This window comes from Lagenorhynchus albirostris, chromosome 4 (assembly GCF_949774975.1).
Source record: "Lagenorhynchus albirostris chromosome 4, mLagAlb1.1, whole genome shotgun sequence".
Lineage (NCBI taxonomy): Eukaryota > Metazoa > Chordata > Mammalia > Artiodactyla > Delphinidae > Lagenorhynchus > Lagenorhynchus albirostris.
Window position 1 is genome coordinate 29,191,586 of NC_083098.1, and position 24,280 is coordinate 29,215,865.

Below are 24,280 nucleotides of genomic sequence, written 5' to 3' on the forward strand. Positions count from 1 at the left end.
AGATAATGTACAGCATTAGACATCACTGCTTGTAATAGTACCAAAACAAACAAATTAAAAGATCAGATAAGAGTAAACTGTTGGAATGCTCTTCAGTATGTCAAAAAATCATAGTCACGTAGTTAACTCAAGGCTTAAATTAAACCCAAGCCTAATTCTGTAAGAACAGAATTTTCAAAATGTAATTTCATTGATACTCAAAATGATTTTTTAAAATTTAGGAAATCATTTGAATAAATAGAAATTTTAAATTTAATAGTCATAATGATTTGTGTTAATTCTTCGAAATATCAGAAAATCAAATCAGATGACATTTTTTATCAAATGCAACCCACAAGAGGAGAAAATCATGAGTATGAAAATGATTACAATACCTCTCAAATGTGTGGAGGGAAGGAAAAGAGCAGAGAGAAGAAAATGTGATGGAGGAGAAAAAAATGAGCAAAGATATTTTACATATTATAAGTTAATTTACTATTTTTTATTATGTACTAAAATCAAGTGAATGCCCACAGTCTTCTGACAGCATAATTTGGTAAAGAATCACACAAAAATATCTAAATTTCCAAGTTAAGAGAAGACTATCCCCCTAGATTCTTACAGTTTTCTTTTCCCAAAATGGCTCAAGAAAATTCTCCAGAGAAGAGTGATAAGAAATTTCATTAAAATCTAGTCTACCCATTTCATGGTCAAAATTAAGCTAATGTGAAGCATAATGTTATATATGGAATTTCTTTTTTCATTTCTAAAAATATGTTTCTGCAAAACTAATAATTTTTTGTTTTGTTTATGAGCTGAATCTATAAGTATGTTTAAAAACAGGACAAGTGACTCTTGGTTTCTTCTCTCATATAGGACTTGTTCTCCTTGAAAGGAGGGAGATCCAAATGCCCAGAGGACTCACAGTGCATTCTTTGAAACACGAAACAATGTATAATGCAACTAGGTATTAAACCAAGTTCTATTTCCTTGTAATCTCTACTTCCTAGTGTCAAGGCTAGGCAAATTCCATCCAAGATTAAGAAAATAAAGGGATCAAATGTCTTCCTACAAGGAAGGCACTTCATGACGATGGAACTTGCTTAAATTTTGTTTCATTTCTTGCCACTTGCCCTCTTGAATGCTATACTTTTGCCACACTCAACTTCTTTCACTTCCTGAAATGCACTCTGCCCTCCCATTCAGACAACCACAACTGTTCTTTCCCCTCTGATCCTCCATCCCTGAACCCTGTCACCACCACAATAAGTATGCAAGCATGCATGCTTGGGCAGTCCCTTGCTTGTCATCTCATCCTCATTCTAGGGGTCACCAAATGGCAGAGTTCCCGTCAGGGAACATTCTGATCCCAGAGCCACTGCAACAGAGTTGTGAGTTAGCCACTCACAGAGGAGAGTTTTGCCTTACTGATGACTAATGAATAAAAGTTTTTACTCTATATGTTCATAAATATTAGATAGAAATTAACTTCTTATACAAAGTTCTGTCAATATTTGCTTTCATCCTAGCTTTTTTAAGAGCACTATTGATACTAAATTTTGCACCTCAGAATTTTGATAAATACCAGAGTTGTTTTTCACACCTACAGTCCTTCAGGTTGTGGTTTTCCAGAGTGCTTCATACATTATCATAAAGTTAGAAAACCTTGTAAAGAAGAGTTATGAAATGAAATTGCAACAACGAAGTTGGAGATGGGTGGTGTTTCCTATATTATTGAAATGTAATACTATATTTTTATTTTATGCAAGGAATCATATTGACAGGTGCTCACTTACTTTGGATAAATATTATCTTTCAAGATAATTAAGGCTACAAATGTCTCAGGACTTCAGAGATCATAAAAAGTAGAATTAGTAACTTTTTCTTAGGAATGCAGTTTCTTTAACTTCATGTAAAGAAGTTTTAGGGGGCTATATGCCACTGTTTAAAATAACTGGGAATTCGAATACAATTCTAATATGATAAGTCGGCAGTTGCAGAAATGAAACATTAAAACTAAAGACATATAACATTATTGTATTATTTAATTAGAACTAAAAACATATAGGATTCAAAATACTTCAAAAAGAAAACAGAAACTCTGGCTTAGAAGGGATATTTTCTTTTAGCCTAAAGAAAGCATATCCACAGTGACTTTCTTATTTGAGCAAATTAAAATTTTGATGATTAGCTAAGCTATCGAGAGTGTTTTGAAAGCAAAATATGTTATATTTTTCTCTCCTCCTACAAAATCAAATACAGGGTTTTCTGCACCCTGTCTTCTTTCCTCTTTTAACAATGCAAACTTCTTTCTACATTCTCAACTTTCCTAGTTACTTTTGTCTTCTGGACCTGATTGAACAAACTCACATCAAGATTACTTAACACTTCACACCCATTAAGATGGCTATTAAGAAAACAGAAATATAATAAGTGCTGATGAAAATGTGGAGAAATTGGAGCACTTGTGCATTGCTAGAGGGAATGTAAAATGGTGCAACCACTCTGCAGAATAATATGATGATTCCTCAAAATATTAAATATAGGAATACAATATGGTCCAGCAATTCCACTTCTGGGTATATATCCAAAAAAAGAAAAAGAAAGGGTTCAAACAATAGTTCTACACCCTTGTTCATAGTGGCACTATTCACAATATCCAAATTGTGGAAGTAATCCAAGTGTCCACCAACAGATGAATGGATAAACAAAATATGGCATATATATTCGATAGAATATTATTCAGCCTTTTTAAAAAAGAAGGAAATTTTGACACATGCTACAGCATGGATGAACCTTGAAGACATTATAAGTGAGATGAGCCAGCCCCAAAAGAAAAAGTAAAATACTTGTTGTCAGAGGATGGTGGGGAAGGAAGAACAAGGAATTAGTGTTTACTGGGTACAGAGTTTTAGTTTGGAAAGATAAAAAGGTTCTGGAGACGGATGGTGGTGATAGTTACACAGCAATGTGGGTGTACTTAACGCCACCAAACTGTACACCTAAAATGTTAAAATGGTAAATTTTATGTTATGTGTATTTTACCACAATAAAAAAAATGGCAGAAAAGATGAACTTAGAACTTGATATTTGATCCCTTCTAGTACTGTTATTATTTTAAAGGATAAATGAAAGGGGAATCCTTAATAAATAAATAAATAAATTAGACTTTCAATGGTGAAAATTAAAGATGCAGTGAGCTGCAGGAAAGAAATCTGAAGGTTTGAATCTTATCCCCTCTTACCCATTCACACCCCGCCCCCAACATAGTGGGTTTGCAAGAGTAAGATAAACCTCTAACTGGACTGAGGCAAAAGGCCTATTAATGCTCACCCAGTCTCCACTCTAGTCCACCCCAAATTTCTTTAGACAGGTACACATACCCAAAGCACCATCTATTATGCCAAAGCCATGGTTAGTAGCTCTTTGTACTCCTAATTCCCCCGTGGGCAATTCCCCAGTCTTGCATCTGGAGCTCTCCACAGTCATGTCTACTCTTGCCCAACTTATTCCCCGAAGAAATATGTTTAAATGTACTTCTTCACACAGCTAGGAGCAATCTCTAAATGATTAGTGTAAAACAGGGTAAGCAGAAGTTCATTTATTCACCTTTACTGGAAAATGAAAATGAAAACAGCCTTTTATGGGTGTTACTTTTGCTAAGGACATGTATGAATTAGCAATAGACATCCAATTAGCTGGAGGTAACTGTCTATTCTGTAATTAATTACTATGTTCTGAAAATAGTAGATTACGAAGACTTTGAATTTCACTAAACAATATTCATATAATTTCCTCATCTAAATTCATATAATTTTCCTTAATAATGTTTGTATAATACCCTTATCTAAAACAGGGATGCAATGATTTAGTTTTTGTATATTTACTCACAAAGAATTTAGCAGCAGAAGTTAAATATGATGTGATTCAAAAGTTTTGGTTTACAGAAAAAATATAAAAACTCAAGATTTTTAAAAATACTAGATAACGAACTATCCAGTAGATAAGAAAAATAATTGTTATCAGCTCTCTAATGGTGTATGGACTGAACTGTGTCTCCCCACAATTCATATGACTCCTTAAGCCCCAGTGTGACTGTATTTGGAGATGCGACCCTTAGAGAGGTAATTAGGTTAAATGAGGTCATATGGGTAAGGGCACTAATCCAATATGACCAGCATCCTTATAAGAAGAGAGGGAGACACTAGAAACACACACTGGAAAGGCCATGTGAGGACACAGAAAGGAGGCAGCTTTCTGCTAGCCAAGGAGAGAGAGGCCCCAGGAGAAAACAGCCGTACTGGCACCTTGATTTTGGACTTCCAGCCTTCAGGACTTTGAGAAATAAAGCTCTGTTGTTTAAGCCACCCAGTCTGTGGTATTGTGTTATGGCAGCCCAAGAATACTAATACAAATCACAAGTCGAAAGGAAAAATAATTCATGATATAAAAAGAGGAAAGAAAAGGAAAATGAGACAGACACATTCACATACAGAGCAGAACACACAGGAGATGTAAAAATTCCAGACATCTATACAGACACCGTGAGACACAAATATTATAAAATGGCATTTTGCACTCTTTTAAGAAATCATTGCTAAAGATTTCAGAATCACATGAGTTGCTTCTACTACAGTAAGTCACCTACACACGAACAAGTTCCGTTCCGAGAGCACGTTCGTTAAGTCCAATTTGTTCGTAAGTCCAACAAAGTCAGCCTAGGTACCCAACTAACACAGTTAGCTATATACTACTGTACTGTAATAGTACTTTTCACACAAATAATACATAAAAAACACAAAAAATAAAGAAAACATATTTAATCTTATAGTACAGTACCTTGAAAAGAACAGTACAATACATACTGCTGCTTTTACGCTTGCTTCTGGACATCCTGGGATTGAAATAAACATACTGTACTACTGTATTCTACACAGTACTACACAATAAAATACACAAAAGCACAACCACTCGTACAGGACGCACGCATGTAACAATGTATGCCAGACACGTGAACTAACTTACGTGATTGGACATGTGAACACACATTTGCATCTTTGAAAGTTCGCAACTCGGAGGTTCATATGTAGGGGACTTACTGTATTTACATAGAGACATCTCAGAACTTGCCCTGATGAGCAAGTGAACTTAATGTGAAGTCCTGATTCCATCTTCAAGTCATAGATTCTCACGCCCCAGTTTGGAGAGCCCTCACTCACAAAACCATTAGTATGTGGTCGTGACATTGTCCTTGGATTGTTAAGTCCTCTTAGTGCCACACTCCTAACAAACATCTTTATTCTCCACTGGCTTCCACTGTATTTTCTTGATAGTCTAGGTACCATTACAAAAATAGTCGCTATCACATTTAGGGCAAACCACTGTGATGATCACTTTGGCTATTACCACTCTTCAAACAAAAACTAATATACATATTTAGGAGTTAAGGTGATCAGCAAGATTTACACAAAATAAGACAACAGAACAAAAGCACTGCTTCAGAAAAAAGATGAATTTCAATGGGGAATCATTTTAGGAATGAAATATGCCCATAGTAACATCTTACATGTTATATCAAAATGAATTCAATCATTTGCTAGAAAAATGGTAATGCAACTCTATGTCCGGTTTTACAAATACTTACACTACAATAATCCTGAAATACTGACGATGATCCAGAGAAACTAGGCCAACTGGAGTCATGAGTCAAACAGGAAAACCTTTTAGACACTACTCCTCTCCAATCATAGAACGCTCTATCTGTTGGAAATATCAATGCAGGTTAAAAGAATATTTATCCAGGAAAACTACACACTGATCATACTGCTTAGTGTTACAAAGAGGAACGTAAATCATCTTTATGGCCCCACTATTCTGTATTAAAATCACATCTTTTCATCTAACCATAACAAGATGAGGAAGTGATAGCACTGCATAGAGGCTTCAGTTAATGGGCTTCCTCACACAGTAAAGCTCTCGTGTTTTTATTACATACAGTGTGCCCATCAGAAAACTAATAAGTTCATTCTTTTGATTCTTCTCTTCAAGAACACTGACTTCTTTTTTAAGGGAGGCTTAAAGCAAAATCAGATTTGTGAATAGCACTTATGAAAACAAAAGAAAACCTCCTCTCCCTGTTACATAAGCACTTTAAAAGAGAACTCAAAATTATTATCAAGGTGCTAGTTTTGATATTGTGAAGTAAATAAAATTATTGAAAGTATTTAAGGTAAATAGGTTGGAAGAGCAAAAGGTTAGCCAGTACATGCCCACATATTTCTTCTGTCTCATGGTAGTTATGTGGGATTTCTGCACAAAATTTTTTAATGAAGAGGAGATTTCAGATTTATTTGTCCACTTATTTCTCAGAAATACAATTTAATCCTGCCATCCAAATGAATCAATCTATTTTTACATTTCCAATTTTCTTTCTAATACTCATTCATATACATATCTTCTTTCCTGAAATTTTTAATTTAACAGAGTCCTCCATGGACCAGTTAATTTCATATAAATTTAGAGAAAAATCAGAAGGAATGTATTCTCTCATTTCATTGCTTCAATTTATTTATAGGACCATAAGTTAAGTGTCCTATATATAGGGAGGTAGAGTAGTAACATAAAATAATAAAAATGTGATATTATCTCAGAGACATTCTAATCAATATATACACACATATCCTACCCCATCTTAATTTTACATATATTTCCTCAATTTCAGTCAGTCTCTGCCCTCTATCAAAAAGGAAAAATCTCTAGGAGAGGCACCATAACAAATTATGTATCTCAATCACAACCCAATATGAAGAAATGAATATCTTTAATGGAAGGGAATGCCAATAATGGGTAGATCATAGAGAATCTGAAAAGATTAGTATCTGAGAAGAGGATAGCAAAGGAAAGGCCATACACGTCATCCTTTACTGGGGACTTTCATAAACCTAGGGGGATATAAAAGGATAGCATAAGAGTGTTAGAGATGTGTATACCCCATATTTCTTATGAAGCTTTTTTGACTAATTTGAAGCATTTCTCAATTTACTAGCACTATCCCTATTTCGCCCACTTCCTTCAATGAACTTCTACAATAAATGTTCTCACTATTTTAGATAACAGAGCATCTCTTTCCAATCTCCTTTTTAAATGTATAAACTCCTCCAGGGCAAGGACAATATCTTACTTGGAATTGCTCTGTGATTCTGGTTCATTAGCAATGTGATTAAAGTTACTATGTAAACACTGGTGAACTAGAATTAGCCTCACAAGGTTAAATCTCACAGGCAAAAGGGAATCTTCCTGATCACTGAAGAGCCCAACCTCAAATGAAACTAAATGCTATATGACTTATTTTCCAAGAGATTCCAGAGCATTTCAAATATTTTACCTTGTTTACCCACAAAACAGACTCATATAATCAAGAAGGCCATACATTATTTTCTCCAGTATACAGGTATCACACTAGAAAATATAGCTATAACTTTTCCACTTCAGGAAGCAGTAAAGCCTCCACTAAAATCCTCAAGGTAATCATTCACACACTGATCTATACTAATGACTCCTCCTCAGAAGCTAAGCACAGAAGGTGACATGCAACAAATTCCAATTTATTCCACAAAGTCAGTCGAAAGTTATAAGCTGATAGTTTGAAGAAGACCAAATTCATACATCAGACTAAATCTTCACAAACCCTTCACAGAGCCAACAAGCTTCACAGATAATGCCAAAGAGAAATTAAGATTCTGAAATCTAAGGGTGTGTGTGGGGGGGAAGCAAGAGTAGGCTGTATATTGATAGGTGAAAAAATAAGAAATCTTGTTAGAACTCCCAGTTTACCAGCCAGCAGGACAAAATAAAATACTCTGAGATTAAACAATTCTGGGGAAAATACAATAGCAAAATTTGGAAAGAAACCAAAATATCCCATCAGATTAACAAGGAGTTATTAGCTAACTCTGAACATTTAAAAAATTGTTAAATATCCATACTGATGTCTTTGTGTCCTTGTGTTTCCTCAATACTTATTTAGACTCTTTGAAAAACTTTATTATACCACTAGTTCATGTTATTTTGTTGTCTTCTTCAGATCTCATCTCCCTATCTAGACTTGAGAGTCTTTAACTTGCTTTGTATTCTCCATAATATTGAATACAGTGCTGTGCCCCAAGCATATGTTTAGTATATGCTACTGCACTGACTTGGTATTGGGTGAAAGGCCACTCAGGAAACTGCTGAGAGTGAAAGGCCCCATGTAATACAACTGATATAAACATCTGAAAAAATGGAAGAGTCTTTAAAAAGGGATTTTTAAAATTCTTTTTTTCAGGACCAAATATTTTTTTCACCAGACCATCTTCCCTCTCTTGATATTTATCTTGATGTTTATAATGGTAATCGTTTTTAAATACATATGAGTTGGGGGTGGCTTTTTATTTCCCATTTTCATTCAAATTTATGCAGTTAACAATGAGCCAATTATTTACACAGATGAGAGGGATTTTCAAAATCTAATAAGCATAATTACTTTAGAAACAAATTATTTAGATGAGTCACAGAAAACTGGTAAGATTGTATCTGGTGATATTGCCAAGAAAATGAGGAAAGGAACAAGGGAAAGGAGGGAGGAAGGAAGGATCTCTAACTAGGTAAAACATTCACCACTTTTCTGTGATCTTTGTAGTGACAAGCATTTCCTCCATATTGCAAATTGATAGATTTGTCCAAATTGTCTGAATATCAGCACAAAACCCAAAGACAATAGGATTTTAAACCTTTCAAATATATTGTTTCAGTCAACAAAGAAACCAAACGTTCATAGGAAATAATCTATGCAACTGCCTCTGATAGAGCCAGAGAAGTCCAGAGGCAAGTGCGGTGTATCTTTATGAGGACTTGACAGAGCCCAAGACACCACTGGTTTCAGCAGGCCTGTTGTCCCTAGAGCCTCTTTTATGCCAAGCTCGTTCTGTTTCCCTTTTATCAATTCCCTTCTATCAATTAATTCTTTGAGTTAATTGCACATGCAGTTTTAATCTGTAGGTAATTACAATCAATTAATAGGAGACAGAATTAGCAGTTCTTAGTTTGATTATCTATATAATTAAAAGGGGTGGTAAACTAGAGTTGACAAATAGCATCTTAATCAGTTGAATAATCAAACCCCAGAAGCTTGCTTGGGCAGCTGAATTCCATCTCTTGTATTAGTTCAGATTTTAGAATCAATGACTGAAATGTCCATTTAAATCAATTCATATTGTTAATTTATAGTCAAAAATGAACAATATGTATTCTAAAATTACTTAAACTATCTACCTTCTTTTGGTTATAGTGAACCGCTTCCAAAAGGATTCAATAAAAATAATGATCCAACAAACTAACTTATTTATATCTACTGAATACCAGTTAGTATTCATGGCTCCCAAATCATATGTTACAAAACATCTAAGAAATATGAGTAACTCCTTTTGTACTAGGTTCTACTTAACACTTTTATATGTGTGCTGAGAGACAGCAAATAAAACATAGCTTTAGTCTTTTTTTTTTTTTTGGCTATCAAATGGAAACAGTTGTTTGTAGATACAGAGGCAATACTAAGATGCAGGATAAGCTTAACGTGAGTTAGAAAAATATATGAGAACTTCATCATGATTAGGATATAACATAATAGAACAGTAGCATCACTGTTGCATAATATCTTTCTGAATTGCCAAGTATTTGAACAAGTTTGGCAGATACTTCCAAGCTCACAGTAAATAAAAAATGTTCAAAAAGAATCATGATTTCTGGTTCAATATGGCTTGTTACCTTCGACTGTGAGGCAGCCCTTTTTATAGCCTCAAGAAAATACTATAACAATCATAAAAAGACGAAAATGTCAAGGTCACAAAAACATTAAATTTAAGCATTCACCTATCTGCAGTTGAGAAAAAATTTTCATTAATTAGGATGATGGAAGTGAACTGAGGAAAGCAATCAGTGATCTTTACATAATAATAAACCCCTAGCCCATCTGAAAGCCATTAGAAAGAAGCTTAATACCACCTAAGAAAAAACCAAACAGAACAAACACCATTTCTCTAAAATGTGGGTGCTGCTCACTATCTACAATAGCCAGGACATGGAAGCAAACTAAATGTCCATCAACAGAGGAATGGATAAAGAAGATGTGGTACATATAAACAATGGATTATTATTCAGCCATGAAAAGGAATGAAATTGGGTCATTTGTAGAGACGTGGATGGACCTAGAGACCCTCATACAGACTGAAGTAAGTCAGAAAGAGAAAAACAAATATTGTATATTAACGCATATATGTGGAATCTAGAAAAATGGTGTAGATGATCTTATTTGCAAAGCAGAAATAGAGACACAGATGTAGAGAACAAATGTATGGATACCAAGGGGGAAGGCGGGTGGTGGGGGGAATTGGGAGATTGGGATTGACACATATACACGATTAATACTATGTATAAAATAGATAACTAATGAAAACATACTGTATAGCACAGGGAACTCTACTTAATGCACTGTGGTGAGCTAAATGGGAAGGAAATCCAAAAAAAGAGGGGATATATGTATATGTATAACTGATTCATTTTGCTGTACAGTAGAAACTAACACATTGTAAAGCAACTATACTCCAATAAAAATTAATTCAAAAAATTTTTAAAAATAAAATAAAATGTGGGTGCTGGTATTGAAAAACCATTTCCCTCCCCATACCCCCATCTATCACGATCCACTTGGGACACTACAGCTCCAAGAAAACAACTAGGAATGAAGTAATCCTGGTGGTAGGATTTAATACAGTCCTATTTCAAGGAAAGAGCTCTGTGCAGAGGGTGGGACAGGCAGGTCTTGATAACAATGTATAATGGAGATTATAATTCTCATGTGCTGAACAGCTAAAACTAATAAAGAACGAAGGGGTGGAATAGGAAAGGCCCCACCTTGGCAGAGCCAACCTATTTCAGATAGATAGATGTCTGCAGTTACCAGGAATTGCGCAAGAAGTGGGCATTGACACCTGCTCCTCAACTATAGAACAAGAAAAGGTGACCAACACAACCAAGTGAACATGGAGTGGAGCTGAGAAAAATCCACCATGTTCTCTATTTGTGAAATCACTCACTTTGCATAGATCTGTTTCTCCTTATTCAGGGCAGAGTAAACACATTGGGGCCTACATTAATCATGACAATGCTAGTTAACATTTAGTGAGGACCTAGTTTGCTAAACACTTTACATTACTTGATCTAATTGGCAAAGTAACCCTATGAGGTCGGTGCTGAGTTTATCCCAGTTTAATAGCAAAGAAAACTAATTAAGTCACTCGCCCAAGTTCAGACAATTGCTAAGTGGTTGTGTGAACCCAGGTCATTCTGAATTTGAAGTCCATGTGACTGTAATACAAGGGGAAAGTTCCCTACAGTAGACTGAACAATGGCCCCAAAGATATCACATCCTCATCCCTAGAACCTGTAAATGTTAGCTCATAGGATAAGAGGGACTTTGCAGGTATGATTAAATTAAGAATCCTGAGAGGGGAAGATTATCCTGGATTATCCTGACGGACCCTACATGCAAGTGTCCTTACAAAGGGGAGATGTGACTAAAAGGGGAGAAGGAAATGTGATGACAGAAGCAAGAAACTGGAGTGATTAGAGAAAGAGGTCATGAGCCAAGAAATGCAAGCAGCCTTCAGAAGCTAGAAAAGGCAAAGAAACAGATTCTTCCCTAGAGTCCCAAAACTCTAAGTCCAGACTCTTGACAACTTAGTCCAGTGACATTAATTTTGGATTTCTAGCCTCTAGAACTATAAGAGAATAAATATGTATTGGTTTAAGCTAGCAAGTTTTGGTAAATTGTTAGAGGAGCCATGGGAAACTAATGCAGTCTGCAATTCTGAAAATCTAGTAAAATATTCTACTAGACTCAGAAGAAAATTTTAGAAAAGTGTTGGCATTCTCACTATATTGTAGCAAGCCAACTCTTCAAAATAGAGGCCAAAACATGGGGGTGCATGTATCTTTTCGAATTTGTGTTTTATACACCAATTGGATATACACCAAGGAGTAGAACTGCTCAGTCATGTGGTAGTTCTATTTCTAGTTTTTAGAGGAACCCCCACACTGTTTCCATAGTGGCTGCAGCAATTCCCACCAACAGTATACAAGGGTTCCCTTTTCTCAACATCCTCACCAACATTGGTATTTGTAGACTTTTTGATGATAGTCATTCTAACAGGTGTGAGATGATATCTCATTGTGATTTTGATTCGCATGTCTCTGATGATTAGCGATGTTGAGTATGTTTTCATGGGCCTGTTAGCCATCTGTATACCTTCTTTGGAAAAATGTTTATTCAGGTCCTCTGTCCATTTTTAATCTGGTTGTTTGGGTTTTTTTTTATATTGAGTTGTATGAGCTGTTTATATATTTTGGATATTAACCCCTTATCAGTCATATCACCTGCAAACATTTTCTCCCATTCATTAGGTTGTCTTTTTTATTTGTCCATGGTTTCCTTTGCTGTGCAAAAGCTTTTAAGTTTAATTAGGTCCCATTTGTTTATTCCTTTAGTTTCCTTTGACTTAGGAGACAGGTGTCCCCCCCAAAAAAATATATTGCTAAGATTTATATCAAGGAGTGGTCTGCCTATGTTTTCTTCTAGGAGTTTTATGGTTTCCAGTCTTACATTTAAGTCTTTAATCCATTGAGTTTATTTTTGTATATCATGTGAGAAAATATATCTGAAGAAAATGAAAACACTCATTTGAAAAGATACATGTATCCCAATACTCATAGCAGCATTATTTACAATAGCCAGGATACGGAAGCAACCTAAGTGTCCATCAACATATGAATGGATAAAGAAGATGTGGTGTATATATATACAATGGAATATTACTTATCCATATAAAAGGATGAAATTCTGACACTTTGCAGCAACGTGGATGGAACTAGAGGGTATTATGCTTAGTGAAATAAGTCAGACAGAGGAAGACAAATATGTCAAATTATCACTTATATGTGGTACCTAAAAAATAAAACAAATGAATTAGTATAACAAAACAGAAACAGACTCACAGATATAGACAGTAAACTAGTGGTTACCCGTGGGGAGAGGGAAGTGGGGAGGGGGAGGATAGGGGTAGGGGAGTAAGAGGTATAAACTACTATGCATAAAATAAACAGGCTACAAGGATATATTGTACAACACAAAAAAATATAGCCAATATTTTACAAGAACTTTAAATGTAGTAAAATATTGAAACTGATATAATATAATATTGTAAATCAACTATATTTCAATCTAAAAAATAGAGGTCAAAAGCAACAAGGAAAAAATAAACTAAGACTTTAGAAAATAATATTTGTTAAGGCAAACGAAAATGGAAATAGTGTTTTTAAAAAGGCAAGAAATACAAGGAAACCAAAAATGTACTTCAGTGTTAGTGGGGGAGTAGAAGACAGTGCAGAATACCAAATGACTGGATTTGGCAAGCACTCCTAGAGTGCAGAAGAAAAGTGTCCAAAGACGAAAATTATGAGAGAGAAGATTACAGATTAAAGAGGACAAAAGATAAATATCCATGAAAGGAATCATACAGTTTACCAAAGTTGAAAACAGAACAATCAGGAATGAAAAAATACACTACTGAATAATAATTTCCTGAGCTGAAAAAAAGATTTGCATCTTCTGAGTATTGGGGCTTACTGTGTTTTAGGATAAGTTAATTAAAAAGGATTTGTACACAAGTACATTCTGCAAAATTAAAGGAATAAAGAACATTTAAAGTATAAGAATAAAGAAAATTTCATATATATTTAGAAAGAAAAAAGCTCAAAGGAGCAAAACTCAGCTTCCTTCCAAATTTCTTCTGTGAAACAGTAAAAGAACCCATAAATAACAGAATACCACCAAGGGAAAAGAAAAGGTGTGAAACAGAAATTTCATAACAAAATTGTTCTCAATGTATAAAGGCCAGGAAACAAATCATTTTCAAATATACCAGTCCCCTGAAAATATGCTCAGAAAAATATGTTTTTGTTTAAGTAAATAAACAAACAAACACTTACCTCAAGACCAAGATGGGAATCAAATTCAAGGATAAAAGAATTTAGAAATCATGCTGTAAGAGTACCAGCAGTTCTTGCCGTACCAGCATGCAATTCTAGTAGGATCACTTGTGGTACGTGGATGCTGTAGCTCTGATGTAAAGCTTGGTCCTTCCAGGCTTTACCTCATAGTTTCTTTTCTGCTATTCTACTTTGTCAGGAACCAAACAATTTGTTTCCTAGGGTATACACTTGAATTCACTCACAGTTCAAATGAAATGTTCTTTCAAATGGAATCTTGCTCTATAGCCAATAACCAATGTTGTTCTGTCACGCACTTACAATGGTTAAACACTTGGAACATGTACCTAGAGACTCAGTAAATAAGACAAGAATAACAAAGAACAATATAATGGCTATTTTCAGGTTCAGAGAACTTAAATAATGACTTTTCTCCTTTCAAAAGTTCAAACTGAATCACCTGAGTCATGGCATCGCCCTTCACAAAGTTCCTCTTTATATTATAGGAACACCCTCTGAGGGTTCTTATGGAGCTCTGTTGTTTAACTAAGGGAAAAACTACACCTGGAAAATAGATTCTAGCAAATACACCAGAATTTAACAGTGAGTATCTCTGGGTGGTGGAATACCAATGGACTGTCATTTTTTGTGAGTGCTCTGTATTTTCCAAGTTTTCTGCAAGTTATTACAACTAATTACAGTTTTAGGAAAAACATTTAAAATAGGCCATAAAATTTTAGGTAAAAATAAGCAAAAATTATGTAAAAACAAAATGAACAAAAGCAAGGAGAAAAGGCAGGCCCAGTGCACTGTTTTATCCTCCACACAACTGCAATGCCTAGTACAGAATATGTGCTAATTGTTTAAAGCAAATGAATGTTAAAATGAATTGGATGGTGTGTGTTTTACAGATGACAATGACATCATAGATCTCTAGGCAAAAAGAGACAGAGGTCCAGGAGAAAAGTGCATTTTGGGTGATAATTTAATGGGAGCGTTCTTAATGTCCCTGCCCCCCACAAATGGAAGCAACGATTAGTCTTTGTTTCCTCTCATAAAACTCAATTATTTTTAATTAATTCTTTCAGGTTTATGATGAATTGCTGTTTGGACCATATGGATCTCACCTATTTTAGTCAAGGTTTTTGGTGCCCACACTCATACATGCTTGGTGAAAGTGAAAATTTGAAAAGACTTCTGGGAAAGTAATTTATCAGTAAGAGAAGTCTTTTAAAGCTCATATTTTTGATGTAATATCAATTTCTAGGAATCTTTCATAAGGAAATAATCTGGAATATGCCAAAAGATTTATTAACAAAGATGCTTATTACAGCATTATTTATAATAATTGTGCAGAAAAAGAGTTAGCGTAACAAACTTGAGACTGCTATTCTTAGAAGAAGATGCTTGCAAGGGTTGATCCTCAGCTGGCATCTAAGTACTTGGCAGGTAAACAGTTCCTTACCCACTGATGTAAACTTTCTCTAAAAGATAAGGGTATCTCACTATGCCTAAACTGTGCAAAAAACATGGTTTATGCAGAACACCTGCTTTCCTTCTGGAAATCTGGAATGTTGGTACATGCTAAGCAGAGAGCGCCTATGTAACCATGTCCCAGTAAAAACCTTGGGTGCTGAATCTCTAACGAGTTTCCCCAGTTACAACCCTTTACACGTGTCATGACTCATTGCTGCAGGAATTAAGTGCATCCATGTGACTCCACTGGAAGAGGACTCTTGGAAGCTGGCTCCTGGTTTCCTCTGGACTTCATCCCACGTGCCTTTTCCCTTGCTGATCTTGCTTTGTATCCTTTCACTATAATAAAACTTAGCTGTTGATAAGGCTATGTACTGAGTCCCATGAGTCCTCCTAGCAAATCATTAAGCCTGGGGGTGGTCTTTGGGATTCCCAATACAATAATAAAATTGGAAATAAAATAAATGTCCAGTAATGGGAGATTCGTTAAGAAAATTACAAGACATACATACATTGGGTTATTTTTCAATAACAAAAATTTTGCCTATGAAGTTTTTTACATTATATAGAAAATTTAAAATATCATATAACTTATGCTTTTAATTATGAACCAAAAAATTTATAAACAACCAACAAATTCATAATTCATATGCTTTTAATTATGAACCAAAAAATTCATAAACAAGACTAAACAAAAATATGCCGAACTGCTAAAACTGATAGCTTCTGGTTTGATCAAATTTTTGTCTGTATTCTTTTCTTTTGTTCCTAATAGGCTGAGCGCGAGGTTCATAAATTCTTCGTAACTGACTCACATTTTGAGGAAAGCTATCCTAATCGTGTTTTCCTCATATTTGCAGTTTATGCATGAGCTAGAATTATTGTGCAAATTCTGGAATGAGAATTAGAAATTCTGGAATGGAATTAGAAAATGAAAATAAGAATCTAATACCCTATGAAAGATTGTTAATTTTTAGTTATTTCCCTCTGTCTTTGATGATTGGGTGGTAAGAAGATTGAAGTTCATTAATGTTTCATTATCTTTACTGAAAGCTCATTAAAGCAATACATTCAACAGAAGAAAAAAGACTCTGGTGGCAGAAACAAAAGGATAATCATAGTACAGCATTTTAGCCCTGCTTGTGTTTGTATGTTTATTCCAAATGTTTCACTCTATTCAACTCTCCTAGTCATAGCTAGTATCGAGATAGATTGTCACCTTGCATATGTATGGTCATATATAGACCATATATGATTAGTGAAAACTTAAGACTCAATTGCAGGCAGAAAACTGTAGAAAATAAAATTAGAGGTTTGTGTAAGTACAAAGTGATTCACAAAGCCCAAGTCTATAAAGCTACAGTAAGTATCATACATAAATATAACAAACAAGGTTAGTGAAATAAGCTAACAACAAGGACTTTCCATTGTTATGATCAACATTTACAATTTGGTTTTTTAAGGACCAGTCAATTTCAACCTGTCCTTTTCAGTCCTTTAAACCATTATCAGAAAGGAAGCAGAGATAAAACGTAAATCAATGTTTCTACTTGTTATAACTACAAGTAAAAGTTTAAATTCTGAGTGGATGATGAAAATTCTGAATATTAATGTGTTAAATGTTATCTATGAAGCTCAGTAGCTTTTCAGTCCTTTAAACCATTTCAGTCCTTTAAACCATTATCAGAAAGGAAGCAGAGATAAAACGTAAATCAATGTTTCTACTTGTTATAACTACAAGTAAAAGTTTAAATTCTGAGTGGATGATGAAAATTCTGAATATTAATGTGTTAAATGTTATCTATGAAGCTCAGTAGCCATGTGGACCCTGTTTCCATTATTACTAATAAATGAAAATTGACTGTACTAATCAAATATTTCACAGATGCTCTGTCTTCTTACTACTACACATCAAAAGATCAAATTCAACAAAATTTGGTTCTTTCAAGAAACATAATATATATCATTTTAGCATCAACTTTAAGAATAATTGAGGACAAAATTAGGATCATTTCTTAGTGGTTTTACTAACCGCTATGTCCATATATGAATTTTTCCTCTAGTTTAAATGCTCTACTTGCCTTAATCCAAAAGAGTATTGAAGTCCACCTCCACTCATTTGCTTATGCCATGGTGCCCACCTGTGATGGTTAATTTTCATGTGTCAACTTGTCTAGGACACAGTACCTGGATACTTAGTCAAAAATATCTGGATGCTTCTGTGAAGGTATTTTTAGATGAGATTAACATTTAAATCTGCTTTGAGTAAAGCAGATTGCTCTCTATAAGGTAGGTGGGCCTCATCCGATCAGTTGAAGGCCTTCAGAAGAGAGAATTCTGCCAGCAGACTGCCTTCAGACTTGAGATACAACATCAGCTTTTCCCTGGGTCTCCAGCCTGCCAGCCCATACTGCAGATTTTAGACTTGCTAGCCTCTGTAAAAACTAAACTAATTCCTTAAAATAAATCTCTCCATATATGAGGGGGAGAGGTAGGGGAGAGATTTATTTTTTAAATCACATATGGAGAAAGAGAGAGAGAAATCTATCTATCCATCTGTCTATCTATCCATCTATCTATCTGTTTATCCCTCTATCTGTCTACCTAGACCTCTATGTACATATATTGATCAACAGACATCTATATCTGTATCTATATCTGTATCTATAGAGAGAGATCCTACTGGTTCTGTTCCTCTCAAGAACCCTGGCCACTATTCCTAACCAGTCTCCACCTTCCCAAAGCACACCCAACTTTCAAGGCCAAGCTGTAATTCCATCATCTTTTTCTCTTCACTCATAAAAGCATATTGGAGTTCAAAGGAATGTAACTGGCATGATTACAACAATAATCCTGAATCCATTCTAATTATTTAAAAGGTAAATAATTTTCAAAGTTTTGTCTTTCCAGAATTAAAAAATGTGCCTTGCAATCACCTCCTGATATGATACACCAATGTGAATGGTCATGGAGGCTGAGAGCCACTCATCCCCATCACTGGGACAGAACACAACTTGTATTGTGGGTTACCTTTTGTGTTATAACTCAGCCACAACGCTATAAATTCTTTATAAGACATGGTTGAGGTCTAAAATTTTTTTGTACTCATTATATATCTAGCACAGCATTTTCTATGGTCAGTTTTTAAAACGTTAAAAATGAAAACTTTAATCAATTTCATTGCCTTCAAAATTCAGATGACATCTTTACTTCTATATAGATACTTACACCAAATGTCTTTATTCCTGTAAAAGATGGAAGCAAAAATGATATAACAACTCCGTCTTCACTTGAATGAAGTTTTATCAAAATATGATGAAAAATGTGGAATTTGAACAATTACTAGTTATTAGTTGATATTAATAACTTATTAATTTTTAGATGAGATTACGATATTTTGGTGTGCTTTAAAAAAAGACTCCTTATATTTTATAATAAAATTGAAAAATACTTATGGATGGATAGCAAGAAATTTGCTTCAAATAATCCAAACTGAGACGGGAACTGAGTGAGTACATGGATGAAACAGCACTGACCATGAGTTCATAATTACTGGAGCCAGTAATTACTGGATACATATGGATTTGGTGTCCTACTCTCTTTATTTTTGTATATATTTAGTTATTCTATAATAAAATGGCTTTCTATCTGTTTATTCTAAAATACATAAATTTTCCAATGCCAAGGAAAGTTTGAATTAAATAGCTGATCATCAGGAAAAGAGAGCAGAACACAGAGCAAAACATAAATAACATACTTTTCTATCTGGCAAAATCTGGTTTGGAAAAGGGGGAATTGAACTGAACAATAAGGTGTAAGGAAGCTCAGCTAAGCAAAATCCCCAAGTCCTCACATGGTGGCTTTGTTAACAATATTCTAAAATCCTAGGTCAGAACCTCCCTCAGGTAGAGCAGAGCATCAAAAATTTGTTTACTGTCTATCTTCTCCACTAGAATATAAGTACTACAAGGTCAGTAGCTTTTGTCATGTTCACCAGTGCCTCTCCAGCAATGAGCAGAGCACACATAGTAAGTGCTCAATAAATATTTGTCAGTTATTCCTGAATATAAAATATGCTCTCTCCTGATTACCATCAAGACCATAAATTATTAATTATAGGTATTAAACTATTAACATAAAAATTGACATCAAGAGGCTTCCCTGGTGGTGCAGTGGTTAAGAATCTGCCTGGCAATGCAGGGGACACAGGTTCGAGCCCTGGTCCAGGAAGATCCCATATGCCACGGAGCAACTAAGCCGGTGTGCCACAACTACTGAGCCTGCAATCTAGAACCTGTGAGCCGCAACTACTGAAGCCCGCGCACCTAGAGCCCATGCTCTGCAACAAAATAAACCACCGCAAGAAGAAGCCCGCACACCGCAACGAAGAGTAACCCCCGCTCGCCACAACTATAGAAAGCCCGCGTGCAGCAACAAAGACCCAATGAAGCCAAAAATAAAATTTATAAAAAAAAATTTACATCAAAGATTTAAGTTTTATTTATGTATGCTTCTTCCTGAAAATTATTTATCAGTAACTTACATCTATTTAGTGTATTAAAAATAACTTCTACATACACCATCTCATTTTAGCCTTATATCCATCAATATATGAAAAGCATAATATATTATGGACAATTAGGTGTTGCCCAAGAATATAAAGTTGGTTTTATATGTGAAAATTAATCAGTGCAATTCACTATATACACTATATATAATATAGTGTATTATATATAGTGTATTATATATAATACATTGAGAGAAAAATCAAATAATATTTAAGTACATGCATAAAAAATCTTCCAAAATTCAACAAGCATTTATGAATAAAAAAATTGTTCTACAGCAAACTACCAAAAATGGAAACTTCAAAATCCTGACAATAGGAACCTACAAAAAACTGTAGCTAATGTAATACATGATGGTGAGATAGTGAATGCCTTCTGCCTAAGATTTGAAACAAGATAGGATATCTGTGATCAGCATCATGCTAGAATTCCTAACCAGTGCAATAAAACAAGACAAAGAGAAAAAAACAAAAAGACATACAATTTGGAAAGAATAAAGTAAAACTACCTTTATTCAGAATGACATGACCATGTATGTAGTAAATTCTAATGAATCAGAAAGAAAACAATGAATTTTAGTAATGCTGCAAAGTACAAAGTCAATTAAAAAATCAATTGTATTCTATATAGTACCATAAACAGAAAAAGGAGTTAAAAATCAGTATCATTTGCAAGAGCTTCAAAAATCAAAGCATTAAGGATAAATTTAACAAATAGCATATAAATATAAAATGTATATTTTAAAAAAAATATTGCTGAGAGATTAAAGACTTAAACAAATGAAGAGTTATACTGCGTTCATGGATTGAAGACTTAATGTTAAGATTGTTGTTCTATATCCCTCAACTGATACATAGATTAAAGCAATGTCAATTATAATCACAGCCATCTTTTTTTCTGGAAATTGACAAAATAACTTAAAATTTTATTTGGAAAGGCAAAGGAACAAAAATAGTAAAAACAATCTTGAAAAGGAAAAAAATCTGGAGGATATACACCACTTGACATCAAGATTTACTATAAAGCTACAGGAATAAGATAATGAGGTAGTGAAACAGAGTAAACAGACCTCAAATAGATGTGTACAAATACAATCAAAAATTTTGACAAAGGCACAAAAGCAATTCAATGGAGAAAGAAACCTCTTCAACAAATGATACTACCTTAAACTATACACAAAAATTAATTTGAAATGGATCATAGGTCCAAACATAAAAGCTAAAACAACAAAACTGCTAGGAAAAAAATATAGGTCTTCACAACCTTTAGATCAACAAAGTAATTTTAAAGAAGACACAGAAAGTACAAGTCACAAAGGAAAAAAATGAAAAAACTGGACTTCATCAAAAATAAAACCTTGTGCTAATAAGAAAATGCAAGAAAAAAAGACAAGCCACTGAGAGTAAATATTCATAACACATGTAAGTATTCATAACACATGACAAAAGACCTAAATCCCAGAATATATATAGACTCTTGCAATTCAATAACAGAAAGACAAATGACTCTATTTTTAAAATGGGCAAAAGACAGAGTCACTTCACAAATGGAGATCTACAAATGTAAAACACGCATGTGAGAAAGTGCTCAGCATCATTAGTCATCAGGCAGAGGAATGCAAATTGAAACCCCGATGAGCTACTCCCACTGAAATGGCTAAAATGAAAGGGACTGACAACAACAAATGTCAGAGAATGTGGAGCAACTGGAAGGCCAATGGAAATGCAAATTGGTACCACCACTTTAGAAAACTTTCTCATTTCTAAAATAGTTAAACATACATCTACTCTGTGATCCATTAATTCTGTACCCAGGTGTTAATCCAAGAAAAATAAAAACACATGTCCACACAAATACTTGTACACAAATATTAATGGAAGCTTTACTTATAACAGCTAAAAACTAGAAACAATTCAGATGTCCATTAACAGGAGAATGGATAGATACATGTGGTATTGTCAAACAGTTGACTACTAGTCAGCAATAAAAAAGAATGGACTACTGATACTTGCAACAACATGGATAAATCTCAAAAACATTATGCTAAATGAAAGAAGTCAGACAAGAAAACATACATAGTATATGACTTCATTTATATGAAATTCCTAAATTTCCAAAACTAAACAATGACACTAGGAATCAGATCAGTGTTACTTCTAGAGGCGGAGAGTGGGGCAGGGGTAGACTGACTGAGAAGTGGCAGACAGGAACTTTCTGAAGTGATAGAAATGCTGTGTCTCAATATTTGTTCCCCAAAACTCACTGAATGGTACATTTGAGATAAGACCATTTCACTACTGTAAATTATATTTAAGTAAAAAAATAAAGACAAGTTAAATATTCTACGTATCTTCTAGTAGTATCTTCACATGAGCAATTTATATTATTCTTGTTATGGTGCCAAATCAAATTTGAGTTATAGTCCTAAAAGGTTAAAAGCTCCTCCTATATATCTTAAAGGTACTTTCTAATTTGAAGTTCATCTTGAGAATAAATAATTCACAAAACAAATTAGAGTATTTCAAAATCTAAATAGCCAAGTGGTTTTCCTGGGACTAAGCTCTTACTTTTCTCACTGGGAAATGAACTAAATTCAAAAATAGTTTTCTATATGTTGCACTGAGGTGGTTTTCTGTTGAGAATAAGAATTCCTGTGGATATTTTAAATTCATTAGTATGAGACTTTTTTAACTTTAGACCTTCTGCAATGTTATGTTGTGATTCAAGTATTAATACTCCATTCTAAAAATAGTAATCAGAGTTTAGTACTTCACAATTTACAGTTAACTTCTACAAAAACAATCTCATCTGATTCTTATATCCACCATGAGAAATAGATAAAGAGGGATTTCCCTCACTCATTATAAATAAGACAAAACTCTGGTTTTTTCTTCTTTTACTCTTCTTATCATGAGTGAAATTCCTGTGAGTTTGTTTAACTGTTTTCCTGTTAAATTCTAACCACATTTTTCTATCTCTATACATCTCCATTTAAGGCTTTTTCCTTAGTTAAGATCCTCACTTTTCCTAAATAAATTATCCTTTTTATCAAACTTTTTTTTCATTTTGAGGCCTATCTTGGGATACAAAAGCAATTTTAATGGAGCCAAGAATACAGTAAAAGTTTTTTAACAACCTTGAGAAAATATTTGTTCTCACTTTCACTGATTATTAAAAACCTAACTCTGACAAAAACAATAAAAAAAGAAAACAGAATTATAACTATAAAGAATAATATAAAATGACTCTAATTTTATTTAGCCATTTTACTTACTAATTTCCTCTGTAACAATTTACTAATTCTAATGAGAATTATTTTTAAAAGACCCTTTGTATTAGAATCACACACAAAATTCTATTTTTAATCATGTATTATTTCAGAAACACTAAAAATTGAAAAAAAATTGTGAATACTATTTTAAAAATTCATGTTCTACAAGATTAACTGTGGAAAAACACTTTCATTCACATGAAAATGATTAGGGGCAATTAAGATCATGAAAAACATAAGATTTCTTTCTAAAAGTCTGTTTTTCTTTCTTGTAAAGTGATAAATTATATCCTTTTTTAAAACACAATAAGAGAAAATACATCAGTCATTTAAATATTTTTCAATACATTCCCAAATCAAGTTTTGCCCCACAGAGGAATTTAAGTCAAAAATTAGAAACCCAGAAAAAGAAAACTTTCTAACATTCTATTTTCCTTATTTCCATGTTTTAGCCTTCTATTCCTTAAGTCAGATAAGCTTGCAAAATATACTATGACATACATGTAATTTACTATGGTCATGAATCATTAATTCTAATTTTTAAAACTTATACCAGAGAAAACTACCTTAGATGTAAGAAAGGGATTGTAAATCTAGTTGGAAAATTGCCTTTAAAAGGGTTTGGGGCCAGGTTAAAAGAATAAGATCTTGCTTTTTGTATTCTAAAAATTAATTCAAAGTTCACTGTAAGTAAATGGACTAACATTAAGATTTTGGTTGTTCATGGACAAAGTCAAATTCACAGTGTGTATATTCAAGAAGAAATATTCCAAGCAGACAATAAGAGAGAGAAAAAAAAAAAAAACACTTTCAGAAAATGCTCTCACAGAGATTTCCTTTATGGAACTGATGGTACAAGTCATTACCATGACATTTAATAAATGGCACTTTTTGACTTCAAGTCAAA

At 33.9% G+C, this 24,280-nt stretch overlaps 1 protein-coding gene across 1 annotated transcript in view; it reads right to left on the reverse strand.

Moving 5' to 3' along the window:
- IQCM (IQ motif containing M) overlaps nt 1-24,280 on the reverse strand; it is a 343,551-nt gene that overhangs the window by 240,588 nt on the left and 78,683 nt on the right. Inside the window, exon 6 of the mRNA XM_060147491.1 lies at nt 5,624-5,739. Within this exon, the coding sequence (XP_060003474.1) occupies nt 5,624-5,739 (116 nt within the window). The remainder of the gene's footprint in view (nt 1-5,623; nt 5,740-24,280) is intronic.